The 12666-nt window shown below is 37.9% G+C and overlaps 1 protein-coding gene across 3 annotated transcripts in view; it reads left to right on the top strand.

Moving 5' to 3' along the window:
* The window catches only part of LOC127660532 (AP-1 complex subunit gamma-1-like), a 50743-nt gene that overhangs the window by 23220 nt on the left and 14857 nt on the right, over window positions 1–12666 (top strand). For all 3 annotated transcript variants that reach the window (XM_052150857.1, XM_052150865.1, XM_052150848.1), the window contains exons 2-15: window positions 2310–2513; window positions 2642–2766; window positions 4112–4253; window positions 4354–4450; window positions 6198–6274; window positions 7634–7729; window positions 8480–8560; window positions 8658–8756; window positions 8900–8955; window positions 9221–9334; window positions 9447–9587; window positions 10023–10077; window positions 11041–11163; window positions 11268–11357. In XM_052150857.1, coding sequence (XP_052006817.1) covers window positions 2313–2513; window positions 2642–2766; window positions 4112–4253; window positions 4354–4450; window positions 6198–6274; window positions 7634–7729; window positions 8480–8560; window positions 8658–8756; window positions 8900–8955; window positions 9221–9334; window positions 9447–9587; window positions 10023–10077; window positions 11041–11163; window positions 11268–11357 — 1497 coding nt within the window. In that variant the 5' untranslated portion in view covers window positions 2310–2312. The remainder of the gene's footprint in view (window positions 1–2309; window positions 2514–2641; window positions 2767–4111; window positions 4254–4353; window positions 4451–6197; window positions 6275–7633; window positions 7730–8479; window positions 8561–8657; window positions 8757–8899; window positions 8956–9220; window positions 9335–9446; window positions 9588–10022; window positions 10078–11040; window positions 11164–11267; window positions 11358–12666) is intronic.

Below are 12666 nucleotides of genomic sequence, written 5' to 3'. Positions count from 1 at the left end.
TTACTGGGATTTTCACGCACAACCATTTCTAGGGTTTACACAGAATGGTGTGAAAAGGAAAAACATCCAGTATGCGGCAGTCCTGTGGGCTGAAAATGCCTTGTTGATGCTAGAGGTCAGAGGAGAATGGGCCGACTGATTCAAGCTGATAGAAGAGCAACTTTGACTGAAATAACCACTCGTTACAACCGAGGTATGCAGCAAAGCATTTGTGAAGCCACAACACGCACAACCTTGAGGCGGATGGGCTACAACAGCAGAAGACCCCACCGGGTACCACTCATCTCCACTACAAATAGGAAAAAGAGGCTACAATTGGCAAGAGCTCACCAAAATTGGACAGTTGAAGACTGGAATAATGTTGCCTGGTCTGATGAGTCTCGATTTCTGTTGAGACATTCTGATGGTAGAGTCAGAATTTGGCATAAACAGAATGAGAACATGGATCCATCATGCCTTGTTACCACTGTGCAGGCTGCTGGTGGTGGTGTAATGGTGTGGGGGATGTTTTCTTGGCACACTTTAGGCCCCTTAGTGCCAATTGGGCATCGTTTAAATGCCACGGCCTACCTGAGCATTGTTTCTGACCATGTCCATCCCTTTATGGCCACCATGTACCCATCCTCTGATGGCTACTTCCAGCAGGATAATGCACCATGTCACAAAGCTCGAATCATTTCAAATTGGTTTCTTGAACATGACAATGAGTTCACTGTACTAAAATGGCCCCCACAGTCACCAGATCTCAACCCAATAGAGCATCTTTGGGATGTGGTGGAACGGGAGCTTCGTGCCCTGGATGTGCATCCCACAAATCTCCATCAACTGCAAGATGCTATCCTATCAATATGGGCCAACATTTCTAAAGAATGCTTTCAGCACCTCGTTGAATCAATGCCACTTAGAATTAAGGCAGTTCTGAAGGCGAAAGGGGGTCAAACACAGTATTAGTATGGTGTTCCTAATAATCCTTTAGGTGAGTGTATATCACGATAAAGAAAATCCACTAAGATTGACGAATTTTCAATATTTATTGCGTGTCGCTAAAACACAAGCAGTTTCAGCTTTCTCAGGCTGTGTTTCCACTGGGGCAGACGAAATCCACTCAAAGGAGCTCACAGCGCTAGGAGAGAGCTTGCTCCGCACCGCTGCCAATCCTACGATCCACCTTGCGAGCATGATGCTCTGCTTCCATAGGAATGAATTGAAAACTCTCCGCTTCGCTCACAACGCACCAGTGGTAACGTAGGGTCAGACTGGATGAACTTGCTAACAATTAGGTTACGTCGGACACCGGATTAATTCCATCCGCACCGCAAGACTTCATGACAACGGTTTCACCTGCTCATCGTCTCTAGTGAAGAGTGCGACAGAACAACAGTGATGTGGACAACAGCTCTGATCTTTCTGCGCTGTAATCTTGAATATTGTTCTCTAGCACCAAACATGCATCATATCTGCCCTGTCCCGCTCCGCACGAGTTGCCTCTTTTTCCTGCATGTGTGTAGACATGAAGTGCCGCATGAGTTAACGTGGTTTCAAAGCACCTTTTAGACCAAACGTTTTTCCCTTCTAAAGGTATCTTTATTAATCAGCATGTTAAGAGCCTTTAATAATAAATAAATCGAATAAACGAATCGATTTCTGTTCTAATTTTGTGAGAATTAATTAGATATTTGGAATGGATAAGGAAATACTAAAATTACTAGTTGGTAGACTAGTCTCTCACTTTAATGAAAATATACAAATGTTTTTTACATGTAAAAAAAAAAAAAAGAAAAAAAGTTTTATACATTTTCTCTCGGGACACCCCATAACCCACATTCAGCATCATTTCACAGTCACAAGGGCTTCTATGCCCCATACTTTGGTATCTGAATCTAAAGAAATATAAAAAATATTTCATTTTAATGTAAAAATATTCCAACAAATACTGGACTGCTGTCACTATGCTTCAGAACAAACAGATGATCCGTTAACATTCATTTTCAATTGTTAAATGGTAAAAGATGGTCAAATTGGTAAAAGATCCCACAGACCCCACTGCTTTGGCCGTCTCTGGACCCCCTGTGCAGTTTTGTAAAGACTATTTTGACTGTTTAGAATAAATGTTTTCTTCCATCAACTTTGAAATAAAAAAAGAAAAAAAAGTGCAATGTGTAAATGTACATCGTGATAAATATCGATATCGAACAATATGAAAAAGATTATCGTGATAACAATTTTGGCCATATTACCCAGCCCTAGTGGCACATATTCATTAATGGTACTCTGATGTTCCACTTGCTGACATTTTGCTTTTATTACAGAGGATGCCAGCTCCAATCAGACTGCGGGAGCTCATCCGGACAATCCGGACGGCACGAACCCAGGCAGAGGAGCGAGAGATGATCCAGAAAGAGTGTGCTGCCATTAGGTCATCCTTTAGAGAAGAGGACAACACATACCGCTGTAGAAATGTTGCTAAGCTGCTTTATATGCACATGTTGGGCTATCCGGCACACTTTGGCCAGGTGAGTTGTAAAATGTTATTTCAGAACAGTACTTGGTGGAATCTTTAATTGTACTGCCAGAAGTACCCGCTTCAACCATACAGAGTTTTTCAGTGTTTGATGGGGAAAAAAAAAAATCTTGTTTTTAGCTGGAGTGCCTGAAGCTGATTGCATCACAGAAGTTCACAGACAAGCGGATAGGGTACCTGGGAGCCATGCTGCTACTAGACGAGAGGCAGGACGTCCATCTATTAATGACAAACTGCATCAAGAAGTGAGCAGAGAATCTCATGTTGTCTAAACACTTGCATCATCCAGAATTGTCTGTGTGACTGGTGGTGTTACAGGAGTCATGAAATGCTATTTAAAAAAAATTATTGTATTCTCTTCCCTGAGGTCCACTGATAAAGTAAACAGCCACTGTTATGATTGCTAACGTTGTGCAGCCCCTCAAATACAGCCATACTGGAAACTCAATTGGAAGAGAATGAACTGGCTCCACTATAATATAAAACTATTTCAGAATTTTACACAACACACATCCAACACATGTCATCTGAAAATATTATACTGTTCACATCACAATATCACAAGCACAACTGTTAACAATCTGCACCACAAACAATAAAACAGTCATGACATTTGAAGTGTTCATGAATGAAATGGTATTCTTACTGTTTTGTGATTGGGTCCAAGTGTTTTTAACTGCCCCATCCTTCAATAACAGTTCCTTTGCAAAGCTTGAACTGTTGAACTGGTTCACAAGCAATCCACGTTGATATGAGCTGAAAAAATACACACACACACACAGTCCAATTCGTGGTGAAATGACGCTCACTTGTAGGTGCACTGAGGCACACATCACCGGAAATACATCGAAATGGTAAAAAAACGTCCATCTAGTGCATTTTTACATACACAAACTATTAGAAATAGCGCAGATGTGTCGAAAGAATGTGTCCAGGATGAGTTTGTGCTCAAAACAGCAAGAGGCAGCAGCGGAATGAAAGAGAATATTTTCTCCACTTCAGAGTTGTAACATGACACAGCATCGTTAAAAAGCTTTGATGTACATGACAACAGTCAAAGATGTCTGCCTAGTGCATGTTTATATACAAAAACAATTAAAAACTCTCTCGAACTGAGCACCAGTGGGTGGGGCCAAGGGTGCGATGAGGCATGTTGTGGGATGTGTAAATACAAATGAGCAATGTCTCGTGACATCACGAACACACAGATTTCAAAATGAGATGTTTCAGCAGGGTGGGAACTATCAATGCTTTTTTTATCTAAATATCATGGACATTTTTATTCTCCATTTTAAGACTCATTTATTATAGTTGTGTGCTGGTTCTTGAGTATAAATTTTAATTTTAAATTGTGCCACTTCATTTGTTCCATTTATTGTCATTCATGCTCTTGGCAGCCAATAATTTGCCACACACAACACGTGTTCAGCACACACCATGTTTATCCCAGCTGCAAATGAATGTGTATTTTATGTTTTCAGGATCTTTTTTTTTTTTGGAGGATGAGGGTATGTCAAACAACCTGTCCATGTTGACATCTGCCTAATTTGGCTAGCTCCATCTAATGCCCTTTCTTTGGGTGTATTGCAGTGACCTGAACCATAGTACACAGTATGTGCAGGGACTTGCTTTGTGCACTCTGGGCTGCATGGGCTCATCTGAAATGTGCCGTGACTTAGCTGGAGAAGTGGAGAAGCTCCTCAAAACATCAAACTCCTATCTGAGGAAAAAGGTATTTTACAGTCCTTCACAGCTGAATATGCGGTTGTAATCCAGCTGGATGTTGAGCTGTAAATGTGTGAACTGTTTTGACATGAACTTTTTGCCCTCAGGCAGCACTGTGCGCAGTTCATGTCATCCGCAAGGTCCCGGAGCTGATGGAGATGTTCCTGCCAGCAACAAAAAATCTGCTCAGTGAGAAAAATCATGGTGAGAGCTTTGCTCTAGTCTAAAACCTTCCCATAGATCTAATTTTTCTGTGTATTGTCTCAAAGAAATCAGTAAATACTGAATTAAAAAAATCAGTAAACATAGGTCATTTGTTCTATTTAATATATTAAAATTGTACATATTCAAAAATTTTACATGTCATGATATATAAGATAATATCAGATTATTTGTTGTTTTAAGTGAATATACAGATCTCTAAAACAACTTCTCAATAAATATTCTAGGCATATCTTTCCCTCATATCTTACTCTCAATCCCTAACATTTGTTCTTTATTTCTATTCTGTTAGACACCTTTTTTTATGTACAACCTCAATTCTGAAAACGTTCGGACAGTATGAAAAATGCTAATAAAAACAAAAATGAGTGATTTTGTAAATTATATTCCCCCTTGCTATATTGAAAGTAACACAACTATACATATGATGTTTTACTCTGTGAATTTCATATTTTTTTTTTTTTTTTTAAGTGTACAGTTATTTCAAATCAGATGATTACATCACGCTCCAGTAAAGTTGGGACAGTCGAGTGTTTACCACTGTGAAACATAATTTCTTCTAATAACACTTATTAAGCTTTTGGACACTTAACACACAAGTTTAAGTTAAGAAATTAGAATGTTGCTCCAAAATGTGTACTCATCTGTCTGCATTCATGGTGTTCTCACAAATGTGACACACCCCTGGCCCATATAGACACTTGCTTTTGGACCTGACTAGACACTAATAACAGCTTGGATGGTCCTTTTCCTTTTTGGCCTGGATAACACAACAGCTTTGTTTTTCAATAACAAAAACAAAAAACACAGTTCCAATGTTCTACTTTCTAAGATGAGACCGAGCCCAGAGATGTTGCAGCGCTTCTGGACAGTGTTGATGTACGGCTTCTCCTTTGCATAGTAAAGTCATAACTTGCATCTGTGGATGCAGCAATGAGTGTTGTTGACTAACAAAGGTTTACTAAAGTTATCCCAAACCCATGTTCATGATATCCATTACAGATGAATGTTGTTTTTAAGACAGTGATGTCTGAGGGATCCGAGATCGCGTGCATTCAGAAATGTTTTCGTCATGCCCTTTACGAGCTAAGATTTGACCAGATTCCTGGAATCTTTGAAGTATATTGTGCACTGTAGAGGTTGAAATGCCCAAAATCCATCTAATTTGTCTTTGGGGAACATTGTTTTCAAAGTGCTGGATTATTTGCTGAAGAATCTGTTAGTAAATTGACAAATCTCGAATGGTCCTTGCTTCTGAAGGACTAGGTTATTTTTCTTTTTCTTTTTACAGTATACAGTATTATAACACAATTGCCTCACCTGTTTAACATCTCCTGTTTCACAGCACCTTGTTATTTCAACTCGTCAATTTGTTATTACTCTTAAATTTCTCGTCAACTTTTTTGGAGCGTGTTAAAACGAGGTAACCTCATATAGTGTTTAGTTGTAGTGCTTTCAGTATAGCAAAGGGTGAAAATAATAATTTTGCTGTATTAGCATTTTTCATACTGTCCCATCTTTTTTGGAATTGGGGTTATACTTACAGTTCTGTGAATAATCTGCATAACAGGAATAAACCAGATGAGCTCTGTTTAATGCTCCACACCAAGTGCCAGCAGCAGAATTTGAATTTGTTGTTCATTTTGATTATATTAATAAACTTCAAGTTTGCTCAGCAGTTACAGAATGAAATATAAAAAAAGTTGTATTTCACTTGTGTTTTCTGCAGGAGTTCTTCACACGTCTGTTGTTTTGCTCACTGAAATGTGTGAGCGAAGTCCTGACATGCTCTCGCACTTCAGGAAGGTACGTAGCCACCGATCATGCTTTGAAATTCACAAGTGATCTTTGAAACCATTCATGCACCACATTGAGACAACATCATTTGTAAATATTACTAAGGTTGCACGATGTATCGAATTTGAAAAGATATTGTAAATAAACGTATCGTAATAAGCTGATTGTCATGGTTACAATAATAGAATTACTTTAATGCATTAATCCGAAAGATTTATGGAATAGCCTAGATGCAGAGTTATTTTCTAGTATGGGGCCGAGACAAAAAAGCAGCAGAGATGAAAGTGTGAATGAGTTGTGGGGCATTCACACAGGACAAGTTCTTGAAGTTTATTTGGCACATTAATCTTAAATTTATTGCATCGCATATTGCTATCACATTATCCAACAATCTAATTACATAATGCAATTTTGGTCTATGTCATGCAGCCCTATCTATCACTAATAGCATTTACATAAATGTTGAAATGAGCAGTCCATTCTGAAATCTAGATGCTTGTCCTGCATTTAGCTGCAGGTGTGTTGATCACATTGGGATTGAATAAGGGTTCTTCCTCCTCTGTATATCTGCCGCTGCTCTTCCCACCCCCAGCCTGATCTACTGTGCCAGCACGCCCACCTCTCATTCTCATAACCGTAGCATTATGTTAAGCTCTTCTGTGAAAGTGACTTTTTTCCAATTCCCCCCTAACATCTACTTCATATTTTTTCTGTCATTTGTCTGTTACAATTCCTGCATTGTGTTAGAATGAAAAGGTAAGAGGACATTTTGGTTTCATAGCTGGTGCATGCTCTTAAGGAAAAGTTTCAACATCGTGGTCACTGTTAACATTGTCAAATTTATTTGGGTTTTGATGTACTTTTTATTTTTAAATTTTCATCTAAATGTTTTTTTTTTTTTTTTTTAATCAAGGTTGTGTAGATCCTCCTACATTTTCACTTATCCTGCATTCACCATTAGATACATTTTTATGATTCTCTTTTATACGGTCACTATTGGGTTGTGGTTTTTCCAATATGTACAATATAGGGGGGAACAAATAAAATGAAGATATTTCCCAAATTGAAGATTATGTTAATTAAAAGATTGTGGTGAAAAAAATATGTAACTTTTATTAGTAAAAGTGCTAAACAATTAAAACAGACATGTTTACTTGTGAATAATATTCACTTGTGTGAATAAACCTCTTAATTTAATGTATACTGAAAATCAATCTATTGGAAGATGACCAACTCAGGGTGCCTCAGTGTATTGACGGTTGCTTATCCTATTTCTGTGCTGTCCAGTTTTAACTCAGAGTTTCAAAATCTCTTGGGATGGCCTTTCAGTAATCTTGCTGACAGTTTTATCCACTGGTCTTTTTCTAGCTGGTTCCACAACTGGTACGAATCCTGAAGAACCTGATCATGTCAGGGTATTCCCCTGAGCATGATGTGTCTGGCATTAGTGACCCTTTCCTGCAGGTATAAACATTTTCCTCACATCATTGACTTAAAATAAATTTATCACTACGGTCAATGCAGAGTTTTTCTAATGTAATTCATGTCATTTGATTGTTCAGAGGCAAACAATAGATTTTAACTGTACAATCACACTGACTGCTATTGAATTTGATGCAGTCGATCATCTGAGTTCCAGGGTTCCCTCATTCATGGATATCATGAAAGTATCCTGGAATTAAACAATTGTGATTTCCAGACATGAAAATCTCATTTAAATGAATAAGCTTTAAAAGTCATAGATATTCCTGTAGTTTTTCTGCCTATTATTTTGTTCTCTTTTTAGCTCTCTCTAAAAAAAATTAATTAGCTAGAAATTGCTCTTTTTTTTTTTTTTAATACTTAAAATGTATTAAAATTCCTTATCCAGTAATCACGAACAACTGAAAAAGTAATTGATCAAAAGGAGTGGGAACCTTGGAGCTCCACTCTTTGCACTTCCATTGGTAGCTGCTGCGTTGTCACTGCGCATTTACTATTATGCATTTGGCAGACACTGTTGTGGCAATGGTCTATGTTGCCTCAAATCTTCAACTCTCATTGAAAATCAATGACTTTGGTTATTTTGTCAGTGCATATTGCTGTCAGTTAATGCCTTTTTAGAGTGGTCCTGAAGTTTCAATCCATCTTTTTCACATATGAGATGATACCTGTTTTTTATATCCAAAACCAATCTGATGAGCTCCTCTGGGCCACACTCTTTGCATTTTTAAGGTGCGGATATTGAGGCTGTTGAGAATTCTGGGAAAGGGTGACGATGATTCTAGTGAAGCTATGAATGATATTCTTGCACAGGTAAGGAGAATGGTTACATTTTCTTTAGAAATAAATTATTCTTTAGAAATAAATTTGCACCAAATTAATGTTTTTGCTTTTTCAAATGTTTTAATAGGTTGCAACAAACACGGAGACAAGTAAAAATGTAGGCAATGCTATCCTCTACGAAACGGTTCTTACTATTATGGACATTAAATCAGAGAGTGGACTAAGGGTGAGTGTTGCTCGAAATGGTGGTGTTTGTCAATAATCACTATTTACTCTTTAAAATTCAGAGCACTTTGTTTCATAAAATCCTTTCAAACATGTTCACTAAGAATACAAATAACACTGCTTAATAATTTTTTTTTGGTACAGGTTTTAGCCATTAATATTCTGGGTCGCTTTCTTCTCAACAATGACAAAAACATCAGGTATCTTTTTGCATTTGACTAGCAGTAGGTAGACCAAACTTTGACATTTAATCTTGATTCTAAAGGGAGCAGAAAGAAAGCAGTTTAATGCTGTTGTGTGATGATGACCTTGAGTGATCCATCGACTGAGTGTTACAAATGATGATCTCATTGTCTCTGACAGCAGCTTTACCATAGGATTGCATGGCTTATTTTATGTGCTCTTAAGACTAGGATTGATAATGAAAATGACATGGCCTTGACATTATTACACTTCCCTCTTCAGATATGTGGCATTGACATCTCTACTGAAGACTGTTCAGACAGACCACAATGCTGTACAGAGACATCGAAGCACTATTGTGGACTGCTTGAAAGACCTTGATGTGTCCATTAAGAGGTAAATTATGAGCTGGCAGTATGGATTTTTTATCTATACTGAGGATAAAAGCATTGAATAAGGAGATTACTGCTGCTGCCAACACTTTTGCAATCCTCATGGCCTTCCCCAGGCGTGCAATGGAGCTGAGCTTTGCCCTGGTCAACGGCAACAACATCCGGGGCATGATGAAAGAGCTGCTGTATTTCCTGGACTCCTGTGACCCTGAGTTCAAAGCCGATTGCGCATCAGGGATCTTTCTGGCTGCTGAGAAGTAAGGCTTTGTTTATTGTGAATTGCTTCAGAGTTGCACAGAAAATATGAGTGGTAGAACCAGATATATCCATATGGAAATGCTGCTGTTAGATTTGCAGCTGTTGTGTTGCTGTATCTCTTTAAAAGACTACTTTTAAAGTGCTTCAAATGTTGCAATATCTTAGTTAGTTGGGGAAGATCAAATTCAATATTCAATCCCTACCAAAAAAAAAATTTATTTTTTTTTTTTTATTGTAGAGTGCCTCAGCTGTTTGATGATAAAATGAGTGATCCATCGGCAGAACCTGAATCTGTTGACACTTTTATATCTGACAGCAAGAAAGAGTTTTAGGAGTGTTTGAAGTGCTTGTAAACCAATGCACTTGAAACTTTAAAACAAATGCATGCTTTGAACTATTTGCCTTCAGATTTAACTTGCTTGTCTATATTACAGGTATGCCCCATCCAAAAGATGGCATATAGACACCATTATGAGGGTTTTGACAACGGTAAATGTCTTCCATTATTTCTCACTGTAGTTTACTTGTATATCATCTTATCTTTTTAAAATGTTAAACCTGTATCAATCATGATCATTAGCCATGTTTCCACTATTGGCTTAAATGAGGGCATGCTAGTGCATGCCAGAGCCAGTTGCGTTCCAACTGTCAGTTCTGGGTCTTCACTTCATCGTGCCTCTTCAGGGCTTCCTCTGCCGATTATCCTTGGGCCAAAAAAGGCCAACTGGGCATTGAGGCGTGGTCAATGTCATAGGTGGAGTTTAGCTGATTCAGGTCAGAGGGTTAGCACCAAGAGACTCGTTCCCCAGTTTTTCATATTTGGCTACCAACTTACCTCAATAGATTAATGGAGAATGGGGAATCGTTAGTACTGGTCAGTAGATGAAATTTCGGCTCTTCTGAATAATTGGGCTGATGAAAATGTGCAATGTCAAATCAGCAGCATCTGCCGAAAAGATGTGATTAAGTAAATTGTCACCGAACTTGCCTAGTTGTGTATACAGCGCACAATGGTACAGGCTTGGGAATCTTTTTTTAAAAACTCAGAGTTTCCTTCTTGCTTGTGAAATGGGTGGAGTGAGTGATGTTGGCACCAGGGCAGAGTATTAAGCGATGGTTTTAGGGGCATGCTGCGGGGCTAGTAGTCCGATGGTGGGAAGGCGGATCGTTTTTTATCCTGCGGCTTGAGGTCTGAAGCTATTAACCCCGGCTGACCAGTTTATAGCCCTGGCTTGCACTAGTCCAATAGTGTAAAAGCAGCTATATGTACTCTAAAGGCCCGCCCCTATAGAACAGGCTGATGACTTTGTGTGACCTATCTATAGACTACAAAGAATGATCCTATTATCTCCAACAACAGCTTCTCTAAATCTTAGTCATAAGTTCTGTGCATAATTTGGTGAGCTAAAATAATCTTCTGTATGACCTGTTTTGATGTATCTGCTTTTGTAGGCTGGGAGTTATGTCCGGGATGACTCTGTGCCAAATCTGATTCAGCTAATTACAAACAGTGTAGAGATGCATGCCTACACTGTACAGAGACTCTACAAAGCCCTACTGGATGACATTTCTCAGGTCGGAACAATCTTATCGCCCTCACGTGAGGTTTCTTCACTGCAGATTAAGCCAGTAATCTTACAGAAGATTCTGATCTTTGTTTTTCCCCTCTCTTCCTATAGCAACCATTAGTACAGGTGGCATCCTGGTGCATAGGAGAGTACGGAGACCTGTTAGTCTCAGGCCAGTGTGAGGAAGAGGAACCTATTCAGGTACATGCTCCTGAAGACACCACTTTTTCTCTTCCGATTCTGATATCGGAAATCTCAGTATCAGCCGATCCAGATCCGATACAAGTGTTGTTTTTTTGCATAGTCAGTTTAGAATATCTTTACATTATTGTGTGGAACTAATTGGGAGTACTCTTTAAAATGTAAAGAAACACAAACCTCTAACTACACATTATTACATTTAGTATAGCTCATTAAGAAAAATTGTATTGTTAACTAGAAGACTGGAATTACTGTTATTTTTGCTGCTACATTATCCAGTATACAAGTCATCAGTAGAAAAGCCTTTTTTTTTTTTTTTTTTTTCATTTTTCAACTTGTATCTGGACTTAAAATGATTCAGATCTCCTTTTTTTGTTCAATTTAATTGTAAGATATCAGCTCACTTTTCATTCACAGTTATTTTTTGGAACCCATTCAACTTAAATATTGTTATAATTTGAAAACAAATGATAATAATAATATAATATATAGTAATATATCTCAGTCATGCACCTTTAACTTTTAAACCCTCACACTTTTATTTTGACATGCTGAATTCTCCAGGAAGTCGTGTCTGTTTGAAGACAAGTTCACAGTAGTTTAATTCACTTCTTATTCAAATTCTGGTAAAAAAAATTAAAGGAAAACAAAAGGCACCTCCAGTGCCGTTCTAAATGCATATTATAAGTGAATCGAACTATTGAGCATCTACATCTGAGATGTTGTTTGTGAGTAGTGCTCAAATATTACGCACGGCATGAAGGCTAAAAATAGTCGCGAGTGTGTGTCTGTGTGTAAACATAGCAGTGCGATTCATTGACGCTCTGGAGCTGCACATGCATTTTATATATTTACTTATTAAACACAGCCTTTTATGATTCACAGAGCTATGGCACGTCTTCAAGTGGCTTTGAATAAAATGCACGAGTCATATGAACCGCTTTGAGTTTTTATGGTTCTTTTATATGGAATTACGATTGTGTCAATGATAATGAATGTAACTTTATAAAACTGAACGTAACTTTATAAAACTGAACGTAACTTTTTCAGAAACTATCAAAAATATTCCATTACAAAAGAAGAAAAACACAATTAAAATGAAAAAAATGAACTCAGTCGCACGAATTTAACAGGCTCTTCAAATATGCTTCATTTTTTGGTTAATGTTTTTCAAAGATTCATTTTCGCAAATCGTGGATTCTGAATACATTGCCACAGATTTCGCTTACGCTTCGCAGTTTTTCTTTTGCTGTTTTGAGACAAACCTTGTTGTATTACTAACAATATGTAAATAATATTTGACCTATAA

Source organism: Xyrauchen texanus, chromosome 2 (assembly GCF_025860055.1).
Source record: "Xyrauchen texanus isolate HMW12.3.18 chromosome 2, RBS_HiC_50CHRs, whole genome shotgun sequence".
In the NCBI taxonomy this organism is placed as follows: Eukaryota; Metazoa; Chordata; class Actinopteri; order Cypriniformes; family Catostomidae; genus Xyrauchen; species Xyrauchen texanus.
This window is presented reverse-complemented; position numbering and strand designations above follow the sequence as displayed.